General features: G+C 37.0%; 2 protein-coding genes and 1 long non-coding RNA gene across 8 annotated transcripts in view; 1 reads left to right on the top strand and 2 right to left on the bottom strand.

Annotated features, from left to right (window-relative positions):
• Positions 1-4,495: 4,495 nt before the first annotated feature.
• Positions 4,496-5,222, bottom strand: LOC124632059. Its single transcript, XR_006984572.1, has 2 exons — positions 5,190-5,222; positions 4,496-4,749 (listed from the first exon to the last, which is right to left on the bottom strand). It is a non-coding gene; the product is annotated as an uncharacterized LOC124632059 (long non-coding RNA).
• A 5,907-nt stretch (positions 5,223-11,129) lies between these two features.
• On the top strand, positions 11,130-12,353 carry LOC124631897. The gene has a single exon (XM_047166533.1). The coding sequence runs from the start codon at positions 11,311-11,313 to the stop codon at positions 12,055-12,057; it is 747 nt and encodes a 248-aa protein (XP_047022489.1). The 5' UTR covers positions 11,130-11,310; the 3' UTR covers positions 12,058-12,353.
• Positions 12,354-23,295: 10,942 nt separating this feature from the next.
• Positions 23,296-27,757, bottom strand: part of LOC124631782 (terminal nucleotidyltransferase 5C-like) — a 252,510-nt gene continuing 248,048 nt past the window's right edge. For 4 of the 6 annotated variants that reach the window (XM_047166383.1, XM_047166382.1, XM_047166381.1 and 1 more), the window contains one exon: positions 23,296-27,731. In XM_047166383.1, the coding sequence (XP_047022339.1) occupies positions 27,425-27,731 (307 nt within the window). In that variant the 3' untranslated portion in view covers positions 23,296-27,424. The remainder of the gene's footprint in view (positions 27,732-27,757) is intronic. The other 2 variants (XM_047166384.1, XM_047166386.1) reach the window with 1 other exon arrangement.

The following is a 27,757-nucleotide window of genomic DNA, read 5'->3' as shown; positions in this document are numbered from 1 at the left end:
AATAAATTACAAAATTAGTGCTAGGCTCAGTGCCAGGCCTACCGATGGTGACTTAGATACTGTCTATCACAGTAGACAGTTGACAATGACGAGTTGATGACCTATACTTTGGCTAACATTACATCAATGCTTTGCGATCCAGTATTACAGACAAACGTGCCAGCTAGAATATTATAATTAAATTGTCAAAGGATTGGAAATGGCAGGTTATTGCGGTGCCTTGCGTGTTCGAGAGTGTAACATTTTATAGTATTTGACAGACGGACTAATATAGGAGATTGTTGGTTGGGATTTTATAATTAAGTAGTTATCATGTCGGAGAGAATTGCAGCTTAAGGCTCAGACTCAATTGAAGTGGAGTGGAGCGGAGAAGTCGCAGTGGCGTTGGTTCCATTACTAGCATAAACTTACAACCTATGGAGCAGTTACTAGGATTGTTAGCTTGTTGGTATAGTTCCCTAGAAGAACTAACCATCTATCTACCTAGTGTTCAAAACCCAGTCAGTTTAACTTTCGAATGTACAATACCGACAAGGACCTTAAAAACACACCTTAAAAAAATCAACTTATGGGCACTCAACGTTCAAAAACACGTGTTTCTTAATCATGAACTTTAAAGAAATGATCTAATCTCTGAAGCGGTTTCGCAATGAATTTCGAAATAAGTTGCGAAATATTCGCACTGATGAACGCTCACTTCGTAAATGCGAATTGCAACTATTGTTCTCTTTGCAGACAGATCTTATTTTAAAGTGTGTTGTACACTAAGGTATATGCTATGACCGGGGCTGCGGGATTACCGCGGCCCTGGTAAGTAAAGGCCTACAGCAGAAACTACCCCCACAAACGCTATTGTAGTTTCTCTGAACTAAAATAATTTTTCTAATTGGTTTAGGTAGTTTAGGAGCATATTAAGGGTAAAAACAAGATAATATCCCTTCTTTACCGTCTGTAATTATTTTAATTCTTTATCAAAGACAGGTGTGACGTTTTGAATTTGTAAATAACTCCGATTGAGAACTTAAAACTTTTAAAACCCACGCGTGTGTAGCATTTTTCAATACTTATTAAGTATCAATGTTGTTAGCTATAATTTAAAATATATCTTATAATGGGTCGATAGGCTGAACGAATAGCTTAGATAGAATTAGTCTTAATAGCTTCATAAAATAATTAACTACGAGATTAATTTTGTTTAGTACGAAACGAATTGCTCATAACTGTTTTCCTAGTTTTATTACCACTTAGTAATTTGCAATGGCATGTCTCTAAGACAGCCAAAAAGCCACGATTTATTTTATTCAAGTTTTTAGTGTGGGTTGTTATATCGGCAATAATAGATAATTATTTCTCCAACTATCACAGTTTATGAGATACCTAGTGTGGCACGAAAGTAAGAGGTTATTCCCGCAAGCGAGGCGATATCCTAATTATCGGATGGTAATTACTGAGATACAGGTAGGGCAAACACTAAAGACAGTGAAGTCTTAGTTACTGGCCACAGATCACCAAAAATATGCTATCAGAAAAACAACACAATTCAGTAAATAATTAATACCTACTTAGGCTTTTTTTCCCTACTATGTTGGGGTCGGCTTCCAGTCTAACCGGATGTACGGAGTACCAGTGCTTTACAAGGAGCGACTGCCTATCTGACCTGCTCAACCCAATACCCCTTGGTTAGACTGATGTCAGAGTTACTGGCTTTCTAACTACCCGTAACGACTTCCAAAGATGTTCAATGACAGCCAAACAACATGCCACATAATTCAATACATAATCAATAACATTTCATTACTACCTCAACAATCACTGCACAACGCTCAGTATCCATAGCAACAAGACGTTCTAATTTGGGTGGCGCTGCGCCCGCGCAGAGAGCGGCGGCGTTCCCACGTGCGCAGTCGCCTGCCTTGAACGACCTTGCCGGTCGGTTTTACTTGCAAGTTGCTTGCACGACTGTTGAGAGTGCAAGCTTTGAATTTTGATCGAAAATATATAAGTTTTTATATGTTACATTGGGTCTGTAAACAAAGTCAAAAACAGCGCATGAACCTACCTTAATCTGTCAATTTTCTTCAGTAGATTTTCAACCTTATCACAATATGTTCGATGGGAAAAATTTGACGGGTTTGGGTAGGTTGACCTGCTGGCGTCTTTTAAAAGTAAAGTACCTTGTTATATTAATTGAGTTATTGTTGCTATGTTCTTTGCGGCATTTTAAACGGTAATTTAAACTTCTAGTCTAAATGATGCGTACTGCCCGAAACCAGTATGGTTAGCGTTCGTGCGAAGAGAGCCTGTATTCAGGCAGTGAACGGCAATTGGCTGGTGATAATGAATCTTGAGTAGTTTCAGAATCTATGATTGAAAACTATCAAGCTAAAACGGGAAGAAGTTCCCCGGAACTTGAGTAAAACTATGACAAACAGCTAAGCGTATATGTTTTCGCAGTGGTTTACTTTTCATGAACGTATGCTTTATCCTAATAATTCGCACCTCCATTGAGAAACAAGAAAATCTAATAATACCAGGTATCTCATATATCTTTATTATGGCGTACGAGAAAAAAAAGGTATTTGTATTTTCCGACACCGATGCCAAATGGGCCATGTGAGTGCGTGGGCGCCGCGATGTCACTCGATAGACTGACGAACTGCTGTTACGAGATACATTTCTACACGGAAACTGTTTCTTTGACGTCTTTTGGGTATTATCTAATAACGGCGCCTGACCGATTATCGGCCATAATGAATATTCTCTGTAAAGAGATCAGCCAGTTGTGCAGGACATATTATAGTGCACGAGCATTTGCGAATACAGGTGTAGTCTCTTCTTAAACTTTCATATCCCGATGGGACGGCTATCCAACAGAGCCGCACGGAGATGCATGACTTACATGTACGTTCTTTTTGATGAACAAAGTAGAAAATCTTTTAGAAAGACAGATCTTCGCAAAATATTGGGAGCAGTGATAATACTTTCTCGCAAGTATGACGGATGACAGGGAGGATCAGAAACGAAATGTATATTGTGATGACCTCAAATAAAATAACATACAAATAACAACAGCCACCATTCTCATAACGTCTTGCCTCTTCTCTTCATATTATATTTGCAAGATTAAAACAGGATCGAAATGTTTGCGTATTTTTCGATTATTGATAGGGCATTAAACAAAAGCGGGCTATTTCGATTTTGAGCTGCTGAACTCGTCATGTAAAAAATGTTATAAATTAAAATTAACTAAAATATCTGCTATTGGTAACATAGACGTAATTGTTCAAAGAATGTGGTAACATCATGACGTATTTCGCCTTAGTACCACGGCATCTAATTCAGTGAATCATTGTAGTCATTAGTGCCAAATACCCATTCATTGGGTTACTGACATACTGTGTGAGAAACATATCTAGTACAAGAATGATTTTATTTTTAACTACGTCGGTTTATGAATAGAATAGCTCCCGATAGCGGCTTCTAAGTAGCCACCAAAAAGCATTTGGAATTTTTGAAATACTGATCTTAAACAAATTTTTTGTGAGTTGCTGTTACTGTTACAGCCTTTTTATCGTCCTACTGCTGGGCACAGCCCTCCTCTCATACGGAGAAGGATTGAGCATTAATCACCACGGTTGTTCATTGCGGGTTGGTGTTTTCAGACTATACATATAGTCCAGGTTTCCTCAAGAGTTTTCCTTTACCTTTTTATTAGCCATTGGTGTCCAAGATACACTTAGAAAGTATATACAAACTTAGAAAAGTTGCATTGGTATTTGCCTGCCCTGGAATCCACACCCTCATTCTCGAGCGGTTGGTTCTTTACCCACTTGGCCGCCACGACTCTTTTTTGTGAGTTAAAAATGTGCAATGGTATTAAGCGAATGAGTTTTAATGCAACTAGTTGCTAATGGAAAATAACCGTCGCGACCCCGTTTCTTTGTCTTAATTCTTTTTTTTTTAAACTGGTCTCGTTATTTCAAAAATATAATCATACTTGCACTTTCGAAATATTTTTGATTTAATTGGAATGATTGATTAATGCTCAATCCTTCTCCGTGTGAGAGGAGGCCTGTGCCCAGCAGTGGGACGATAAAAAGGCTGTAACAGATTGGTAGAGGTAGCAAAATGTCAATTAAGATTTTTTTTTAACCTACTTGTGCTTTATTATTGTTTTTTGTATCCGATTTATTTGTTGGACTTTTTATCCCGGTGTATTTCAATAGAGATGCCAAACAAACAAGTTTTTTCATTATAACCCTTAATTTGGCAAGCATAATCTTTATCAAATTTTATTAAAAAAATACTGTAGTTTAATTATTTGAGGTATAAGGAAATAGAGAAAAATATTCAAAAACATTTTTTTTCAGTAATTGCGCTGAAATAATATGTATCTTATTTTACACATTGCCAAATACGGAGGAAGGTATAGTTTTTCGGTAATGTATCCAATAGGATACATTACCAAATCGGAATTATAAAATAAAATAGTTAATTGGCAAGAAAATTTATTTTTTTACATGAAAATTGTAAAAACAGTTCCGTTGTGTAGTTAGACATAATCTCACATTACATTTTATCCGAATCCAGTGAAGGTGTTGAGGAACTACTATAAGAATCATGTTGTATTCCATAAACTGGCAAAGATGTGTTATCTTCCTCATTGTCTGTTGTGTCACTGTCATCCGATCGTGCATTTCCTGCAGGAATCAACGCTAGAATGCGTTTTGATCTTGCTCGTTGTAATACCTACGAACAAAAAAATTGCACATGTAACCAAACCAAACCCAAGCAAACTGAACACTGAACTGTTTATATGAAATTATGTCAAAAATTATACAAAAAAAAAATCTAAATAAAAATTAATTTTATCCTACGGAACCTTGCATGCTGTAGGGTCTCACATGCGTGTAGTTAATATTTTTTTATGTAAACATTACGAGAAATTAAACGTGCGATAGTAGGTTAACTTTTGGCAATGTGTCTTTAAAGATACAATGTCGTATAGTCGACATTTGAGCAAAGTATCTTTAAAGATACATTGAGGTTTGACAACGTGTCATGGCCCGATAAATACATTTCTATGCCATAATTTCAGCTAAATCGTTAGTATATAACGTTACACACATAAAATAGTAAGAACCTGACATCATCACATATAAAAAATAATAAAAATCAATAAAACTTACAGCTTTGTTGCTCTTCGTGTCCGTCATTTTTTCAGGTAGACGTAAATAGGGATGTCCAGTTGTTGATAATGCAATAGACTTACTTTTCCTAGTGATGTCATGAGTCAAACATTATAATTAAATCGATCGATTCAAAAAAATACAATTATTTAATGTTACAGATTTTTTTAAAGTTGTTGTATCTTTAAAGATACATTTTCAAATTAAGGGTGACAAATTTTGCAATTAGTTACTCCTCAGTGCCATCTATAGGGTATGACAATGCAAGCGCTGCTTAACGTACCTATACCTTATTTTTGCACACTAAACTTTCCTCGCAAAACTTGTAACACATAAATCAAAAACATCCAAAAATATAAAAAGAAGTATAGAAAACTCAAGTGGGACATAAAGCAGCCTGTAACAGGCAACAAGCTGAAGCTTTCAGTGTCCTTCGCGAGGAAATTGAAAAAGTTACGTGAAACGACAACCTTTGCAAAATGTCACGCCTCCCAAACTTGCGGGTGTCAGTTTTATTTTCGCGTAGAAATGTACTAGGAATTTTTAAGTTTGATATTTTATTTATTTATTTATTTATTTAAGGACAACCAACAAAGCATACACCAGAAAAGAACATGTTATAGCACTTACATAATAATTACATTTTGTAGTGTAGCCTTAATTAAAGGCTGCCACGGCATGCATTAAACATAGGAGTAAGAAAAAAAACAATAAAAAAATCATTTGCCATGTTACTAGCTAAGAATATTGTGCTGACTTGTGCCATCCAACAATTAATCACAAAAAGGAAAAACAAAACCTAAATATTTTATAAGTTTCAAAGTCTTATATAAAAAAAGTCTTATAAAAAAAACAACAATAATAAAAAAAACAATAACAATAATTTACCAGTACATTTTCAGCCTTGTGCTCGGGAACGCACTGAAGTTCCAAGTTTGCAGACCTAGACAACTGATCCATCTGCCTTACGCGATTGGACAGCACGTTGACTTCCGATCGCAGCTGCTGGTTTTCCGTTTTCAGTTGTTTAATTGTGGAATTTTGAAGAACCATATCGCTATTTATACTGTCATATTGTGCACTCAAGAAACTGAGGGAATCCTTAAAGCTAGTTATTTGATCTCTTAGTTCCCGTATTTCAACATTTAGGGTGTTTCTAAATTTTTCCATATACTCATCCATCACGAGCCGCATTTCGTCGCGTATCATAGCCTGCATATCGGAGCGCGATACACTGTCTGGCATATCATTAATGTATGCTTGTAAGGATTCCGGCTTGTTATTGAACTTGCGACGCGTTACATTAAATGTTCTCTCAGCCAGGTTTGTTGGTGTCGACGGGCGAACGGGATCTTTACCTTTGGGCTGTTTGCTACTGCAACTGAGACATATCCACTTCTGGTTTGCATTTAGAAAGTTATTTCCTTCTTCGGGTGAGATATCGAGGCATGAATAATGATAATTGTTAGTACAACGCTGGCATTCTAAATAATCCTTTTCTGCTAAGTCAGAACAGAAAGCACAACATTTACTCATGTTTACTCGGTGCACGCGCACTGGAGCGGCGATGACAGGGACGAAAAATTGCAGTTGTCTCTTATCGCGGGGGAGGTGCGGCACGTCCCCGCGCGCACGCCGTATGCAGTTATGCACTCGCGCCGAGGTTTTTTCCACAAAAAATAATACTGTGACACTGGAGTATGATACTTATTTGTTAACACGACGGCACTAATCAGCGTAACCGAACAGAACGTTTATTAGTTAATAGGGGACGACACGTCTACCTCCTAAAGCGAATCGGACGAACATATATTTATAATACGTTAAAACTTTGAAGATTTTCGTGTACATATTTTGAGTTTTTGTGTAATCTGAAATCATTTTCATTCTTGAATCTTCGTTATAGAGGTTGGTTTGAATATCAATTTATTTTAAGTAACTTCCAAAATTGCACCAATAGATAGTTATGGTAGTTAACGATTAGTCAAATTCAATACATTCAATGAACGGTTACTTACTATGTAATTTGTATGACTTATAAACTTTTAAACTGACTGAAACTGACTTTTAAACTATGATGTTATAGATTTTTCACCTCAAGTTGTACACTAATTTTCCTAATATTAATAATAGAAAAAAATACTAATATAAGGGACAACATTTTTGACCTGTGTCTGGCTAAGACTGAAAGCCGACCCCAACATAGTCTGAGAAAAGTCCTAGTCAGATGATCAGATGATGATGATCCACGCGCTCCTCAAAGAGATGTCAGCAACCCCAGCGGGGCCCAGCAGGGCCAAGGCCTGCCGGGGCTGCGGGTTGTTCGAAAGAGATACCGCGGCCCTGGTACATAAAAGGCCTATGACGGAACACGACGATTTTGATTTTACATCGCTAAAAAAAAAAAAAGATGATCAGATGTTTTGCCTTACTATCATGTACTCACAAATACACACATTACACACCCTACATTAATAAAACCAATTAAAACATAATCATATCAATGGGGGCAGGTTTCAGTCAATGCTCTGAACATGTTATTGTAAAACCCCGAGACCAACCATCTGTGGACCTTACTGCTTTAGAAATAAGGTTGAATTTTGTGTAGCAAAGCAATTTGTTAGTTTTATCAGCGACTCGTGTTGTTGTTGTACGGATCAGTGAATTTGCATTTTGGTTTGATTTTAGGTCGCATAATTTTAAAAGCTAAAGCGCACGTTATATTTTTCACACAAAACATTTAAAAAAATTAGCATTACTTTGAAATTATTAAAAGGCACATATGTACATTACAAAATCAGCCAGAATAAGCCATACAAACATTCATAGCTATATAGGAATTACACACAAAACTATTAAAAAAAAAATTGAAAAGATTAAAAATTTGCCCCATGCCAAAACAAATCAGTCGGGATACGCCATACGTAAGTACGTATATGATATCCATATAACCCATAATTTGCATGGCTATGTCTTAGAACCATCTCTATGACGTAACACTGACGTCACATATCCTAGATAAGCCATTATACAAAGATAAGATACGCAAGAAGATGGCACATCTAGTTTTCAGTAGATTTGATTGCATCACTCTAGAGCGGACCGCCTTGAATGTTTCAATTATCTTGCGAGTGACTTGCAACATTTCGATACGGTTTTCTGTAGTTAATACGTTTTTGTAATTACGCCTATTATGTTTCCACGTGTAGGCGAAATAGTATCGGTTAATTATGGTCTTCCTTTATAATGTTTTAGGTAACAATTGAGGATAAAAAGCTGTTCCACGCGCGTTCTAAGGGAACTATTTATTAGACGACCTCGATGACGCAATGGTCACCATGCCGGACTGCCAAACCTGAGGTCCCGGGTTCGATTCCCGGTTCGGTCGACATTTGTGTGATGAGCATGCTTGTTAGCCGTGGTCTGGGTGTTACAATATGTATTCATAAATATGTATATATGTAGCTATATGTAGTTTATCAGTTGTGTTAGCACCCATAACACAAGTTAATTAATAACTTACCATGGGGCTAACCGACCGTGTGTGAAAAGGTGTCCAGACATTATTTATTATTATTTATTTATATTTCTCACTCGTCGTCGTATTAGCCGAAACTGGTAAAATGCGGACGAAATGCTGGACAAAGGCCTCTCCCAAGGTTCGCCATATTGTCGATCTTTAGCAACCGGCATCCACTGCTTCCCGGCGACCTAAAAAGTAGCCTTTTTTTCTTTTTTCTTTTTCCGTCTAGAGCACCTGTGTACCAAATTGATTCCGTAGGTTTGGTGTGAAAGCTCGACAGACAGAATCAAAGTCAAAGTCGTTTATTATTTAGTTACTTTCGCATTTATAATATTAGAGAGGAAGTAAGAATTACTGTTTATGTGCACCGTCTACTGTTCAATTAGGCAGCCTATTAAAGACCAAAATGGACACGATTTTCTCTGATTCCACATAAATAAGTGCACTAAGTAATTGCAATATTTAAGATAATTTGAAAGTAAGGCCGACATTGAATTAGTCTTAAAAGCATAATTGCGAATTCTTCATCGTTTAAATTAATACGGCCTTAGCGCTACCGCGAATTTGGTAATAGATTTGTTAAGATTAATCTTATTGCAAATAACTGTTAAGTACTGACAGTTTTACAATTTGTAATTGCCAGGAACTTCTCAATTAAATTATTTTTATTCATCGTTAAAGGAAGAATTAAAAAAAACTTACTAACATTTTAAAATATTGTCAATAATCATGTCATTGTTAGTAAACCTTTAATGCAGGTCGCCTCCAACAGGTATCTGTGGAGATCTAAGGGGGAGCCCTATGTTCAGCAGTGTGTGGATGAGATGATGATGATGAAACCTTTAATTGACCAGGTGTATCAGATAACTTTCTAACAAATGGATAAATGGGCCTGCTCGTCCTGAAATAATTTTTCAAATTTGACATAATGAGACTACCGCGTTCAAACAAACAAACGCTTCAGCTTTATTTATTTTTTATATTGTATTGTTTCGCACCAATTTTGTTGCTTGAATTACTTGAACTTATTGTTTTCGAACTATCAACATTTTTATTTATTAATAGATACATTTACTTAATAAGTACATTAATACGCAATAGTTTTGTTTCAACATGTGGTCTTGACATTGAAAGAACAATGTCAGGTTTCGGCCCACCCAATCAACTTTTAAAACTAAATTCTCACGGACACAAAGTTCTTTACTACAACAATTTAAATATAAAATACTAACTTCTTATAAAATATTTAATTGTTATCTAGAACTTTTCCAAAAAAAAATATCATTTTAATAAGTAATTATTTTGTTTATCGAGTTCAGGTTTTTCGTTTTAATAATTTGGAATAATTTGGTTTTGAGAAGTTCAATGCAAATGTGGAAAACATAGAAAAGCTTCTGACATTAAACTACACAAAAACCCGGCTGTCAGTGAACATCCTTGGCAGTCGTTACGGGTAGTCAGAAGCCAGAAAGTCTGACACCAGTCTAACCAAGGGGTATCGGGTTGCCCGGGTTACTGGGTTGAGGAGGTCAGATAGGCAGTCGCTTCTTGTAAAGCACTGGTACTCAGCTGAATCCGGTTAGACTGGAAGCCGACCCCAACATGATTGGGAAAAGGCTCGGAGGATGATTAAACTACACAAAAAACTGTAAGAATTTTCACTGTACATGAAATATTTTTATTGAGCCTAAGTTACTATGCACGTCTGACATTGTTCTTTGATAGTGATACCTATGGATCAAGTGCGCATAATATTATCAATAATTATTGCGACACAGTTGCATTTATCTTTCATAACTTTATTTGTATAAATTTTATTTCTTATCATCATTATTTGTTCAGCAGTTTCGTCTCATTTTCAGTATAAATTAAATAAAATGTTGTATTTTTAAGGGGGATACTAAAATAAAGGATGTTGATACAGGTGCCCTGAAATGAGGAACAGTGTATTTGAAGTACTTATTTGTCAGTCAAAAGTGAAATGGATTACTTCGTATGTTTATTATTGAATAGATCGTGGAGTTCTAAACCCATTCTGCAAATTTAAACTTGATCGTGGGGAGAGGTTTTTACTTCGTCACTCAGCTTCGTAGCCTCATAACTCCGTTCAGGTACTTATTTAATTCGATTCTTTTTTTTGCTTATTTCTTTATATAATATTTGTCGGAGGCGTCATCAGGATGGCACTATCGTCCGACATCAGTTAGGGTAATCAAGCAAAGAAATAACTCAAAGAAACTCAAAACTCAAACGTTTATTCAAATTAGTCAGAACAAAAGACAGCCCCCAAAACGCCCGCCCTTCGCCACTTCCTATGTGTTTTAGCTGGGGAGAAGAAGTGGCGGAACAAACTCCCCAGCAACACATGTCTGTCTGTTAGGTTAGAAGAACCATTACAAGGGTTGGGTGTGGGTAGTTTTGACAAGAGGTCAAAAAATTTTTGCTCTGTTTTAAATATTTATAAATAATTTAATAAATTGATATAATTAAGTTTAAATGATTTACTTCATAGTCTAAAATATCACCCACCGGTATTGTGTATTTTCCAATAAAAATCACACACTGGAACCATAATTCAAAATTTATTGCACAATCATCATGGAAGCACTGAAGGGATCACTTTCTGAAATGATGACACTATTCCAAGAGAGAATGTCAAACTTTGAGGCACAGTTGCAGAGGAACCCAGGTACTTCAGGCGGAACAGACTCGCTTGCTGCTGACTACAATGCATTCAAGAAGTTTGTTCTCGATGCATTGAGCTGTTTACAACAGCAGATGAAGGCGTTGGCACGGGAGCTGGACAATGTGGAGATGCGTGGTCGTCGAAAGATGGTCCTCTTGCATGGTGTTGCTGAGCAGGCCAAGGAGGACACAGCACAGGTTGTAGCGGAGGTTGTTCGTTCTCATCTGGAGCTAGCAGACTTCAGTGTCAGTGAGGTGCGCAGATGCCACAGGATGGGTAGACCGACCGGTGCAAGTAAACCCAGGCCCATTCTTTGCAAACTACGAGATGTGAGTGTAAGAGATAGCATTTGGTTTGCTAAGATGAAGCTGAAAGGCACGGGCATAACGATATCGGAGTTCCTCACTAGATCTCGTCATCAACTATTTATGTCTGCGCGTGACAAGTTTGGTGTCAACAACTGCTGGACCAAGCAAGGACACATCTATGTTGTTGGTTCGGACGGCTCCAGGCATCGAGTTGGGACACTAGATGACATCGTTCGGCTCGAGCAGATCAAGGAGAAGTCGTGTCCCGTTGCGACGATTCCTTCATCTTCATCGTCGCTGTTAACGCCAGTACCGAAGAAAGGAAAACGCGTCGTCGCAAAAAAGAAGTGATTTATCTTCTAGGTAACGGCATCCAAGTAGCTCTAGATTAACTAAATTGTTTGTACCCTCAAATTACTGTCCTAAATTATATAATTTTCTAAACTCAATGTATATTTTTGTCAAACTGCTGTCCTGTCATTTTATGTTATGTCATTATGTCCTGTCATTATTCGTTCGTTCGGAAACAGTCTTTTACATTTGCTTACTTTTAATTTTATAATGAATTATTTTTTCTTTTTTTTTTATCTCTGGCTACTTGGATATTATTTAAATATTATTTTAGTGCTCTTTTATTTTGTTTTTTTTTTTTTTTTGTGTGTGTTTTTGAATTGCTTTTAATAACAAGTTGCAATGATGTAAGCACACAACCGGTGGGTGGACTAGTGTTACATTTTATTTTTTTTGGTTGTATTGCATTATATTGTAGTTTTATATTTATATATATATTTAGTATCGTCAATGCTAGACTCTAACGATGACAGCGACGCCGAAACTTTTTTGTCTGCTTGTAGCAATGATAGTTTCAACAGTATTCCCACACTTGCTGATACTCTTGAAGCTCAGTTTTCTGATGTTCCGAAGAATTTTAATGTAGTCCATATAAATGCCCAAAGTATTCCGGCACATTACTCTGACATGCTAGCTAACTTAGACTGTAAGAATGTTCATGCTATCCTTGTTTCAGAATCCTGGTTAAAACCGTGTCTTCCTTCTACTTCCTATTCTTTACCAGGTTTTCAGCTAATAAGAAATGATCGCACGGTTGGCGGTGGGGGTGGTGTTGCCATTTACCTTCGTCCACATATTCCTTTTTCTATTATTAGCATGTCAGCACAACCACCACCGCTGGGTGCCGGTGAGCATCTCTTTTTAGAAGTCAACCTGAATCATGCCAAAATTCTGCTTGGTGTCTTCTATTCTCCTTCCTTACGTGTAAATTACTTCTCCAGCCTTGAACATCTCCTCGAAAACCTAACACCTTCTTACAGTCATACCATTATTATGGGAGATTTTAATACGTGTTTGTTGAAAAACGACTCCCGTTCCTCTTCCTTATGTTCAACGATTGAATCATCCAATCTGTCAATCCTGCCATTAAGTGCCACTCACCACTTCCCCAACTGTAACCCTTCATTACTGGACCTTGCTATTGTGTCGTCTAAGGAACATGTCAGCAAGCATGGTCAATGTGCAGCTGATATGTTTTCCTACCACGACTTAATATTCCTTTCTTACAAAATTCGCCCTCCTAAACCTAAACCCAGAATCCTTCTGCAGCGTAATTTTGGTGGCATGAATACGGATGACCTTTGCAGAGATGCTGGCAGTATTGATTGGGCACCGCTGGCTGCTGCCGAGTCGGTCGATGACAAAGTTTCATTGCTTACTGACACACTGATACGGCTTTACGACGTCCACGCTCCGATTCGTGCAATTAAACTGAAGCATCTTCCGGCTCCATGGCTATCGGATACCATCAAGACTGTCATGCATAAGAAGGCTGTGGCAAAAACCAAGTTTAAATGTCGTCCTAGTGCGTCTACTCGTGAGAATTATGTAGAGGTTCGCAATCGATGCAACAAGGTGTGTAGAGATGCACAACGCCAACATTTCCACCATTCAGTTGAGAATGGAGACCCAGCAAAAGTCTGGAAATTTCTAAAATCCATGGGAGTTGGGAAGTCACGCCAAGATCCAGTTTCGACACAGTTAAATGTTGATCTTCTAAATCAACACTTTTCATCGTCGTCTTCGTACAGTGGGACAGCTAAGGCTCGCACCTTAGATTATCTTTCAAAACAACCAACTCCGGATCATCCTGCATTTGTCTTTAGTCAATTCTCTGATTGTGATGTTAAGAAGAGTATAGTATCCATTACCTCTAATGCTGTAGGTGATGATTGTGTCAGTCGGAAAATGATACTTCCAATCCTTGATGACATTTTACCTGTCCTGTGCCATATCCTTAACTATTCCGTATCCTGTGGTATCTTTCCATCCATTTGGAAAGAAGCCAAAATCATCCCCTTACCCAAAACATCGAATCCTGCTTCGTTTTCAGAATATCGTCCCATCTCCATCCTGCCTTTCCTTTCCAAAGTCCTAGAACGTCTGGTCCATGATCAGCTGAATGCCTTTCTATGTAGGAATAACCTGCTGAATCCTTTCCAGTCCGGTTTCCGACCTGGTCACAGCACCACTACAGCGTTGCTGAATATTACTGAGGATATACGCCGTGGCATGGACACCGGGAATCTGACGGTCCTTTGCTTGCTAGATTTTAGTAATGCATTTAATACCGTCGACTTCGACGTCCTGCTTGGCATACTTAGCTCTCTGAACGTATCTCCAACGGCGATTGACTGGTTTCGTAGTTACCTGTTTGGCCGCCGTCAACGTATATGCATAGAAGACGCATACTCTTCATGGTGCTATACTTCTGTTGGCGTGCCACAGGGTGGCGTTTTATCTCCTTTACTCTTCGCGATATTTATCAATTCTATTTCCAAAAATCTCATTTCTTCCTACCACCTTTATGCTGATGATTTGCAAATTTATAGCCAAGCTGCATTTTCGGACTTGGCAGATGCAATCGCTAATATTAACACCGACTTGGCTACAATTTGCGAGTGGAGTGAAACTTACGGTCTCAAGGTCAATCCAGCAAAAACTCAGGCCATTGTAGTTGGTAGCTCTAGATTGGTTCAAAGGATTGACTGGCCGCAACTTCCTCATATTTCTTTTGGTGGCACTGCCATTTCAATAAGGGACAAGGTTAAAAATCTAGGGATTCTCATTGACAAAAATTTATCATGGGGTCCCCAACTACAAGAGATTAGCCGGAAAGTGTTTGCATCTGTCAGGTCCTTGAGGAGATTGCGAAACTTTCTCCCGACTGCCACCAAAACTGCGCTTGCACAATCCCTCTTGCTTCCAATCCTTGATTATGCTGATGTCAGTTATCTTGATCTCACTGAGGCACAGCTTGATAAACTTGAGCGACTTCAAAATGTTTGTATTAGATTTATATTTGGCTTGCGCAAATATGATCATATTTCTGAATTCCGTTCAAAACTCAAGTGGCTTCCTATACGTCTTCGCCGGAATACTCATATCCTGTCTTTGCTGTACAACATTTTGTTCAATCCAAAAAACCCGTCCTATCTCAAAGAACGTTTTAAGTTCCTTAATGACACACATGCAAAATATCTAAGGTCATCAGAGAACTTGCGGCTAGAGATGGCAATGCATTCCACTAACTTCTTTGATAAATCTTTTACCGTTCAAGCTGTGCGGTTGTGGAATGCATTGCCCGTTACAATAAGGCAGGCTCAATCTTTAGCAGTCTTCAAGAACCTGATAAGGAATCACTACCTTTCCAATTTGTAACTGGGTATAATACCCTACTGTTGCAGACTATTGTCAAGTCTAATTGGCAACTTTAAATATATATCATATATATACATATTTCTGTTATATCTATCTATTATATATACATATATATATATATATATTATATTTTATTTGTTATTGTTTTAGGTATTATTATTTTATATACATAGTGCACCAAAACTACCTGCGATATGGTTATTTCCTTTTTGTCACAATCCATCCAAAGGTTGTCTGTAAGAGATCGCTTTTAGCGATAAGACCGCCCATTGTGTCACCAACTTCAAAATTTTTGTTTATTCTTGTTGTTTTTTTTTTTTAAATTGGTGTGCATAATAAAGAATATATCTATCTATCTATCTATCTAACAATACAAAAATCACAAGACACGTTACAATAAGTTTAGTTACTACAACGATAGGCAATAACACTAGGTACACTACACGTAACGAAAGGCAGTAACGCGACGACTCCACGAAGACTCGACGAAGCCTCGACCAAGACTGAACCAAGACTGAGCTCCGCGGACACCACGCCGACCACCACGACTCTGCCAAGCGCGCCAAAATGTTGTTTCACCGGAAACGCCACCAGAGGGCGCGCTTGCTTGACGTTTAGTGTCCGTACTAATGACAGTCTCCGACATATTATAAATTCGAAAGTAATTCTGTCTGCTTTTCTGTCTGGCTTACACGCTAGAACTTCAAAACTTATCTAAATCTACAAAGATCCTGAGAAAAGACACAGCCTACTAATTATCTGAGTACTGACAAGTTCCCGCTAAAACAGCTAGCTGGATGTATTTACCTAATTATTAAAAAGAAGAAAACTGCGCTCATAATGACCTTAACTATTATATGAAAACTGCAATTTGAATCAGCCTATCCAATTAGAAGTCGAGTAAAGATCTTATTGACCCCACGCACTTGACAATGGCTCACAGATATATTTAGCTTCATTGATACTTCAATTAACAACAATAAAACAACTGACACTAATTACTAATTGCATTTATACATGGAGAACAAAATGACGAGCGGAGGTGCCATAACGGAAAATCTCTTAAGAAAGTAGCGGGTCAAAATGATGTGTGCGGGGGATGAGGAACGTTACTGTATCCGCCTTTATACGGCTTTTTTGCTACCCCATTTTTTTTGAAATATCAAGAATCGACAATAAATGTCTCAAAGACCCGAACATTTCATTAGTTCGTTTGTATGTAGGTGATCGTTTTGGTCACGCACACTGCACGTATTTGACCTAGAAGAAGGAGCCTGACCTACTTGCCTCGTGGCATCTTCGCTCATCTTTCCTTACTCGATGTATTTATATGATAATTACTATCTTCTTAAAGACTGAGAAAATACTACTCATTGTATAGCGCCATCCCTATTTACAGCTGATGATGTATAGAGTATGATAAGGTTATCAATGCAACAAGTTTATCTAGATTTGGACTTTAGTTCTAGTAAGCATCATGCACTAATTAATATTCTAAATTACAGTTTGTTTGTTTGGTTTTCATAGTAAAATTACAGCTTCGAATTAGATGAGACTTAGAATGACAATAGCTTGATTCTTTGTCAAGGTTATAATATAATATATATTTTGTGTAGGTTTTTAAAGTAAGTTTTTCAGTAGGCGAAAGTGAATCTAGGCTTAAGGTCTCCGATACCATAAACGCCCGTTTTTCTTAAACCAACTGTTTACTTTCAAAGTTAAACTTAAAACTTCATAGTAAAGTTGCTTTAAGAAAACCGACGTTTATGTTGCCGGTGAAATTAGGCCCCGGAAGATAATTGATAATATATTTTTAATGACATGAGAACGCAATTTTTAAAGTCACAGGTGAAACCATCGGAACCACCTAGTTTTTCATAAGCGTTTGAATACTTATAAATGCGTATATTTATTGTTGAATCATGTGCCATAAACTCTGATCATCGTGTTGATGTTTTGAAAGTGTAACATGTGTCTTTCTTATCTTTGGAAAACTGTTGATGGGAAATAATCGCGTGTAGCACATGGGTTAGTGACCTGATAATGTAGTAGCCTTGTGTCTGAAACATATTATCGTGTGTTCATCTTGTTCACATTCATCATCATCAGCCTTTTTATTGTCCTACTGCAGGGCATAGGACTCTTCTTACATGATGATATCCTGCTAACCGATTGCTGGCTTCGGCGGCTGTTCTCATTTAAGAAATTCAGCCGGCTGCGCAGGACATATTGTAGCGCACAAACATTTGCACAGACACAGGTGCACACAGCTCACTCTTCTCACATACTTAGAGAAGAATAAGTGTTTTTACCATACGCACTCGGGGTGGATTGTCAAGACATTTTCCTTCACCTCTTCTAAGTCACTGGTGGTTCAAGAACATTTATAACTTAACATAAAAAAGCTACATTGGTACCTACTTACCTTACAGTTTATTTTTAAACTCTTCCAACTGAATTCAGGAACATCACAAAACCCAATAAATACGGCAACACAGTTCTCGACCCAAATTGTGATTCACCATTCAGAATATTAACGTCTCCTGTACGGTACTCCCGTATCCCATTATGTTGATTTAGCCTAGATAAATAAAGAACACCCTGCTTAGACCGTTGAACCTGAACTGAGAAAAATATCGTATGAATCAATTATACTTAGGTACATCGGATCACATTTTGACACACGATCCGTTAGCCCCATTGTAAGCTATTGATTAGGGTGTGTTATGGGTGCTAACATAACTGATAAACTACATATACTTACATTATAGTTCGGCCATTCAGAGAATGCGTTCCTGACACGTCGCGATTGAACTGACGACGTAACTACATTCATTGATTATTGATATAATAATGTTGTTTTAATGCTCCTCAATTGTTAAAACGGTAAACAACCAGCAAAAATATTTTTATCGTAACTGCAACGCCATTGCAAAGTTACGTCGTCAGTTCAATCGCGACGTGTCAGGAACGCATTCTCTGAATGGCCGAACTATAATCCCTACCTGTGTATACACACAGACCACAGCCAAAAGACATGCTCAGCTCATCACACAAAACTTGACCGTACCGGGAAACCAAGGACCATCATTTCGGCAGGCATCTGTAACTACCACTGCGCCATCTGGGTCATCAAAATACCCTAGTTTTGTACTTAGACTTAATGGTTATGATATTGAATAAAGCAGCGCTCTAAGGTTAATTTTATTTGTAGTGTGTGAGTTTAGTCACGTAGGCTGGCATGGAGAGTGTTAAGGTATTCTCAAGTCCTTGGCTAGATGTGGCGTCAGAAAATGAAAGCAATAGATCCATATATGGTAAAAATAGGTTGTATAGACGATTCACAGGTTCTGGTAATACATAGATTTATCTATATGTAGATATTGTTCACTAATCACACTTTATTGCTCAAGGAATTTCTAATTGATCATACGTTAATATCTTTTAAAATTAATTACTCAAATTAATAGATAGTACATGTAGTTATTTCAGCTTATTTTCAGGTTCTAGAGACAAGTCACGTCTTCTTTTACATTTCTTGTCAAAATAACTTTGCAGCTCCCAATTTGACTGCTAATACTTCTTCACAATAGTCAAAGGTACAAACAAAACATTACTCTGCATGAGCAAGGCTTCAATCAGCTGACTTCAGAGAGGTAAAGTTATTTGATGAGAACTTTACATGTGATATTTTATACCCAGGTATAATTCAGAGTTGGTCTTCTAAATCTGATTCTATTGTTCCGATTATACCCCAGACTGGTCATAAGGAAGGCGACGGATACGTGACCCCATTGAATAGGTGCATTCAAAGGTTGTTTACTATCAGATCTAGATTCTGTTTGTGGTTGATATTCGTGTCAATTTCACAACATCTACGTTTGAATAATGAAAATATGGAATAATATTCTATGATGGTATATTTTAATAGAAATCAGGAGCCTAAGCTAGGGTAAGGCATCGTTCATCATTATGAAATACAGCTGGCTTATTTGATACACTAGCCTCGCTCACAGATTTTGATGCGTATTTTCTAGCCTTTCTCAGTAAAATAATTTCCTGTCTGACATATTTTGTATGTGTCCCAAAAAATTACGATTCTAACCTGTTCCTAAGACTAGCGCGATCAACCAAATAAACAAGCAAACTTATTATATAGCTCTCATATATTACTACATATTCTCAAAACTTAATTGACCTTCCAACTATGCAGCACAAACCCAATCTCTATACTTCCAAAATCATTCACATTTCCAAAAACAATGATATTTTTCTGCCATCAACAGTTAGAGGTAAAAATCCGTTATTACTGTTGCGCCTCACGTATGCTCTGAGGGCTTAACTGCCAGTACGTGACTCGGGAGATGTCATCGAAGGCCGCCATGTTTGTGGGATATAGGGCGCTGTGACCTGCACGACTCATGCTCAAGGCTGGAGGGTGTTTTAGTTTGTGGTGCTCAACACCATCTCTCTAAATCTGAAAGATTTCTACTATTGTTGAGGCTGAAAAATAACTCTGTCTGTCATGCGAAAACTACTGAACCGAAGTAAAGGAAATTGGCAAACAGATAGTCTTGAGCCTGAAAAAGGATGTAGGCTACTTTTTATCCAGACGTGGAAAGTAGCTCTCTTGGGATTCCAGTAAGAGTCGGGATGGAGGTTCAGACAAAACTACATTACAATTGACTTTGTTAGTGGCCAATGATGCGCGTAGAATTTTTAGAAAGCGTACGTCATTTGAAAATTACTCAATACTGCATTTGAGTAATTTTCATCATAATCAATAATGTTGCCTCACTTGCATACTAATGTATTTAGTAGGTATGAATCACCGTTCAATAAACTTCTCCCAAATATTTTAGTTGTAACATCATCAACATTTACAATGTACTCCTAATTATTTTTGGCCTAGTTCATGTTCAATGTCTTTCAAAAATCAAGGTTCAATCGATTTTAGGTGTACCTCTCTAATGATGCAATCGAATGTAAATATTGTCAGATATCATCTTTCTCGATCCCTATAATCGTTTCGTCGTGATTACCTTTGATTTCCGTGTGGTGAAGTATAGAATCTAAATGTTTACCGATATCATCTTCCTAGATCCTAATAATCGATTCTTCTTGATTCCCGTTTGGGGATGATTAGAATGTAGTTGACAGCCATTTTTCCGCGGTTTCACCCACATCCCTTCTGCCCGTACCAGGATCAAATATAGCCTATGTTACTCGGGAAGAGTGTACCTTGCCAACTGTGAAATAATTTTTCAAAGCCTTTATCCTTTATCCAAACAAAAAAAATGTTTCCTCTTTAACATAATCATCTATAATATAGATGATTATGTTAAAGAGGAAACATTTTTTTTTACAAAACGAAAAAAACGGTAATTACAAAACGAAATTATTACTCTGCGCTGCGACATAGTTTTAAAAGCAAGGTCAACCTCAGGTCTAGATTTCTGGGCGTTGGTTTCCAACGAAAAATATCCAAATTTGAAGAAATGTGTTGAACAACTTCATTCGTGTTTTGGTTCAACATATTTATGTGAGTCAGCATTTTCCTACTTAAAACAAACTAAAAATAAACATCGTTCACGCTTGACAGACGCTCATACACTAGATTCCTTAAGGTTGGCTATTTCCAACTACAAACCCGATTATGCTAAACTAGTGGAAGATACTCAGTCGCAATGCTCACACTAATATATAGATTTATTTTATCTCATTTAAGTTTTCTCTCTTAATAGAATAAAAAATACTACATGTTTGTGTATTGAACTCTGCTGTTTCATTTAAGGTTTCAAGAAGTATGTAACTGGTAGATCGCACAGGGTTTCATTGGTAGACAAGTGATCTTGGGTCTGATAAAGTTGGCCACCCCTGATCTATATAGATGACATAATCTTCTCGATCCCAATAAATCGATTCATGTTTCCTATCGATCCTCGTGTGGGGAAGTGTGATCTTCTATTGCATGTTTGTATTTGGGTCAGTATACCGCTACATCGGTTGGGTCCCGTTATTGTATAACAAAAACATTCAAATTCTTGTGAAATAGACTGGGTACGATAACATTGAATTTTCTGTTACGTCTTTCAGGTATCAAAACATGTACATATAATAAGTTGAAAGAGCTAGGTAGGTCTTTGCTTCAGATGGCAGGCTATCATCATCAGCCATAGGACGTCCACTGCTGAACATAGGCCTCCCCCTTAGATCTCCACAGATACCTGTTGGAGGCGGCCTGCATCCAGCGATGGCAGGCTATGTAAGTCGGCAATAAGTCATTTCTTATATATGTACATTTGTAGGTTACAATTTTACCTACTATTTTTGTTTTCTTTCCCACAAAATAGAAGCTTTAATACATTGAAGGTCATGTTCTGATTGATATTATGAAAATAATATAATTATTTCTTGTTAAAGCTAATCATTATTCGATTTTATCAATACGTATCAATCACACAAGAGTCTAAGAGTAATCTAGCCCTACTTGATACATAGTTGCTAGAACTCCCACTTTTTTCAAGTTCCACGAAAAATCCCACCGTGGGCGTCGGCTAAGTAGATGTTTGGTTCGAAATACTGAGAATTACAATTCAATATTAGATGCTTATCTATATCAATACTTTAATGAATAGACTATTTATTTATAAACTTTTCAAATCAAAGATGTTTTTTTATTCCCAGACTCTTAGAAATGTCTAAAATTGCGAATATATTTTGAACGCAACCAAACAAACTTTATTTAAATACATTCTACTATCTTTTAATTTGCATATCAGTGAACCGCAGATAAACCATATCAGATAACAAATCTGATAAAGGATAAGATAATCTCGAAGAATTCAAAACAATATTGCTTTTGTAATTAAAACCATTTAAAGAAATTAATGCTATAGGCATTTGCATAATAAATGAACGAACAGCCATCTCTTTGTTACAATACAAATTGCCGTCAATTAAACGAATACAGTGAAAGCCTAGATCCATTACTAACCTTTAAAGTTTATTCTCAGATAAAAGACAAAGAGGCTGCGTGATGATCTTTCCAAGGATTAGCGTGAGATGAAGCAGTAACCGAGTTATATTTAACTAGATTAGTTAGTTCAGTTGTCTTAACAACAAAAGGATCTCTTGATTAATTCAGTTTCGTACGTAATGGATAGTTCGCGACATACTTTGTGAGTGGTTGTAATTAGAGTTAATTTTGTTGTTGTTTGTAGCTTAATGTATGAGATTGTACCTATAGTATATTATGTATTAGAACGCAAAACAGGAACTGGATCGTATTGTAGAAATTTTCGTCGATATCCACAACAACAGAGGAATAGCAAGTAAGTTCCCGTCATTTACGAATCAGTTTAGGTGCACTATTTACAATAAAAAATCGTAAGAGAAATAAAATTATAACATGTCACCGATCAGTCATTACCGATCTTAACCGTGATTATCATATTCATTTTCAGTGGAAATCATACTTACATAACTTATGTATCGGTAAGCAGGCTCTTCTAGATCATAACATTCACCTATTTTGATGAGATTTGATTTCATATTTAGGGAAATCCCCCATTAGCACTTCACTGACGTTTTTCATTTTGCAGAAATTGATGTCATCATGCATTTTAATAGGTACTGCGTGTAAAGCTGATAAAAATATCCATATTATTTATATCTGGTTGATTCATGCAAATGTGAAGTGTGTTATGTTCATTCGTTTTAGTAGTTAAATCACGTGGTATCGAAACCATTTTGTAGGTTGTTCTGAGTAGAATTTATGATATTAAGATCATGTTATTTCATAATACTGATTCCAACAGGACTCCATCCCACAAGGTGTAAAATAAAAGACACAAATTCACTGTTTATATCACTTTTTTATAATTTATTTTCACAACATTTTTTATTTCTGTAAAATTTACAATAGCTTAAAACTCCTCACAAATATAATAGTAATTATGTATCGTAACAACACATCGTCGCTATTCGTGTAACACGAAACAGGCAACTTGGAAGAAAAAGAAAAAATAATAACTACAATGTATGTAAATATACTTGATATAACCTAAATAAGCTTATATAACGTAAGGCCTAGCAACCCCTAATCTAGAGAGTCGGTGTGTCGAATGTTCGCTTTTAACATATGAGCGAGAAATGCGACACGGCGTGCTTCGGGCGAAGTGATGGGTGGGCAGAGAGCAGCGGTACAGTCAAGACACTGAAATCCTATGCAACATCTTAAATAAGAATTGAGAAAATCTGTTTTATAGTAGCAGATGTTTAAATAGTCAAACAGACCTTTTAAAGGTTAGTTAATTGTTTGATATTTGGATCTTCTGAGTGTTTAGCTTTTCAAGCATAGGTACTATTATGCATTTTAACAGATAATCATTTTTTCTAGCTGGATTCTTTATAAAATCAATGTACTTAAGACCGCACCGCTGCTAACTGTCAACGTCACCAGTTACCGAAACCACGCTTTTTATAACGGCGTCCACGTGCATAACTTCCACAAGAATCAACTCTATTCTCGTCCAACATAGTTAGACCAAGTTCCATATCCAACGAAACAAAAATCAAAAAAACATTTACATGTACTTCATCTTCATCAATCAGAATTGAATCAATATTTCTGTTTCGATGAACAAACAACTTGATCTTAGTACCAACATTTATAAATAGATAAGTAAATGCTTTTTGTGTCCGACTGTACCAAAACAATTTAGTATTTGCTTAATTCATTACTCACTTTTGAGAATCAACAATAATGTCATCGATGTAAAATAAGTTTTCTTTGAAAGATAACAAATCTTACTAAACATATATCGAGCATCCATTGATATGAATATGATTTCACTAATTTATTCTGCAATGTTATGTTCCAAACATTCAAGTAAGTAATTTATTTCCTAACAAAATAAAATTTTGATAAGGCATTGATATCTGATTGTAACTAATTGTATGGTTAATCGATACGAGAACAGAAAGTAAGTTTTATAGTTATAGATGCTCAATATATTGGAGTAGTATTACAATTTCTTCTAGACACGTTAATTAATTGAATGAAAAAAGCTAAGTTTTGACTTAATGTCACATTGATTTTTACGTCAAGTGTGCTTAAATGTCTTATACAATAGACTGAAAATAATTGGCAAAGTTTTCGTCAGGAACACTTAGAACAATTGCAAGTAGAAAATACTGTTTACATAATTAACAAGTTACTACAAAATTGAAGTATATTTATAGGAAAACTTGGTACTTTGAAATTCAAAAACCAACTTCGAGCTAAATCTCACAAAACTTTCAAGATACTTATTCTGATTTATCTCTTCTTTTCTTTGTGATAACTTGCCTTTTGTTTGCGTCACAATGTTGAAAGTTAAGTACAATCTTCCAGAGATTTGCATATCTCTCAGAAAAGTATCATCAAACCACAAAACCATTATCCAACAATATATACATATAATATAACAATCGACCTGCACGGGAACGCCTATGACCAGTGCTCATTAGAATTAAAAATTAATTATAAAATAAGGCTAGCTGAAAACTGATGGTAACTTTAGAAAAAAAAAATCCTAAACTATATTGCAATGTCTCTCTTTGCAATTTTTTAAAAACATTTAGACCGTTTTTTTGGAAGCGTTTAGCCACATCACGTGATGTGTTTGGAAGAGCTTTACAAGCTAACAAGTATCTCTTGGTGGTTTCCACTGTCTTCGAATTGTGCCCAAAGTATACGTTGAGAGTTAGGCCTTTTCGAAATAGTGAACTCTCGACCCAGACTAAAGAAAGAATTATGTAGATGCGCCAAGTTTGTGTAAAAAGCATGTCAATGACAAGTTCGAAATTGAAATGTCTACCAACATTTTCGAAAACTACGTCTTTAGAACTTACATACAAGACTGGTAAATTACTGGTACAACCTACGGCTAATATACCTACATAATTATCTCCATAGTCGTAGAGAGAAAAATCACAAAAAATATACCATCGAATATCGTATTTTTACTCACGCGAGGAGGTAGTTCTTAAACGGATTTTGCCAATAGTCGAATTACAATTGTATGTAGTAGATATAACAATCACAGTTATTTATAATAAATATAGTGACAATATAGAATGACATTTAAAATACCTGTCGAAAGACTACAAATCACAACTTAGACGCCTGTCTCGATATAGCAAGTAACACTAGTGATAATTAACTTACATTCACTCTTATTACATATGGAATAAAGTTTAGATTCAGTTAACTATGTTTATGTACTTCATTTATTTCTAAGTACAGACGACTGCGTACTATTTCTAATTTTAGGGCTACCGTTTAAAGTTACCGTGGTCCGTTGCACTCGTGGCGAATTCGTTACGATAATATTCCAAAAAGTCTTTTCTAGTGCGTTCCGTTCCATGCAGATATATTATGAAGAAAGTATACACAAAGGCGAGCGGCACTAGTCGGTACACAAGTGGAACGGATCACTGAACACGTTTAACTTACATCGAATGTTTTATCACCTCAAGTCATAGAATGACGTATATCCAAGATAAGCATTAGACAACAGTTAAAGTGTTCACAATACAACACTACAATTCCAAAACAATTTTGTAGAACAGTTTAAAAAAAATGAGATCTTAAATTTTGGTTCGACAGTGAGCAAGTCGGGAAAATTCGTTCATAAACTCGATAAATTGTTCCGAAGTTAACTATAAGGGTTAACTCTATTAGATGATTGTACTTGATTACTTCGGATATATCTTCCGCTACTCAAAATATACTACGTAACAAATTGCTTAGTAAAAGCCCTACAAAGTTCATGCAATGTGTATAAATATAGTATTTACTCTGAATATGCATTTGGCAAAATATCTGACACATTCACGTATTGGCCGGACACTGTTTACACCATCGTTCATATATTCTATATCTCATTAAAATACAACAATAATAATATATCTCTCTATTGGATTTAATCTACATAATGTTATGTAAGTAGATAATATAATCATCGACAACATGGTTAATTAATACAACAATTAAATCACATTTTTCCATACATCTACAGCTTTAATATAAACTGTAATTGATGAGACGTTAATAGTAAAAAAAAATGTTCATAAGTACTCTGTTACTTAGTGACGTCACTACTTGTAAATGTTCTTAAAATATTTTTATAATGGTATTTTTATATTATTTAAAAAAGCGTGAACTTTAATATTGTACACACCTTAGTAATATATTTTTTTGGGTTTTTTAACTTTTTTAAATCTTTTTGTATTTTTCTATGTGTATCTTAATTTGTTACTCGTTCGCCAAGCCGTATACAATACTAGAGCGATCACGAAACGTGTAAGTGTATACATACATCCTTTCAGATTGATAAATACATAGTAAAATAGTTGTTGACGTGTGACACCGAGGAGCGGAGGTGAGCGCGGGCTGCGCGAGACTATGCGGGTCGCGGGTGCTGCTGAGGACTGCCGCCCTACACTGTGGCTGCTATCGGTACGCACGCTCCTCTGATTGTTTCCGATGTTCTAGTGACCCGGGTATCATACTCGCAACAATTTTCTCACTTAATTAGCAATAAAACTCGTATCCGACCGTCCGCTTCTCCGTGATATTTCGACGGCGAGAGACATGCCACTACTTTTATGGAGACGACTTCTATACATAAAAGCTTAAAAATAACTAACTAGTCTTTTTATATAGGCAGACCATCGACTCGGACTCACTATCTAGCGGCGCGTCCGTCACAATCCACGTGAACGATAATTTTCGTACTGCTAACATATTAAGTTATCAACACGAAAGGAGTACGACTAGAAATTACTTCACGTCGCGGCGCGGGGACAATTGACGAGCGAATTGATCGGCGGACACTGAGCAACGTGACGCGCGCCCGCTCCTGCGCGTACATACATTTTGTTATCCGTATTATATACATTTGGCACTAAATTCATGGTCGGTGTGGGCGGGCGCCGGTCACGCCGGGCAGGAGGCGGCGCGGCAGCACTCGCAGTAGGGCGCGCACGGCACGCAGGCGGCGCAGGCGGCGCAGGCTGCACACGCTGCGCAGGCCGCGCACACGCACACGAAGTACGGCGGCGCCACCACCAGCGGCGCCCGCGCGCACAGCTCGCGGCACGCCAGCGCCTCGATCAGCGCCAGCGTCTGCCGCCGCTCGTGCCCCATCAGGCACACCGTGGACTCGCGCACCACGCCGTGCAGCAGCGTCAGGTACCTGCACCGAGCGACACCGCCGGTTAGCGACAACTCACTCATACAGAATCTGCAAATAACGGACACCAATCATAA

The sequence above is a fragment of the Helicoverpa zea genome, chromosome 7 (genome assembly GCF_022581195.2).
Source record: "Helicoverpa zea isolate HzStark_Cry1AcR chromosome 7, ilHelZeax1.1, whole genome shotgun sequence".
In the NCBI taxonomy this organism is placed as follows: domain Eukaryota; kingdom Metazoa; phylum Arthropoda; class Insecta; order Lepidoptera; family Noctuidae; genus Helicoverpa; species Helicoverpa zea.
The sequence above is the reverse complement of the archived record's forward strand: the minus strand, read 5'-3'. Positions and strand labels throughout refer to the sequence as shown.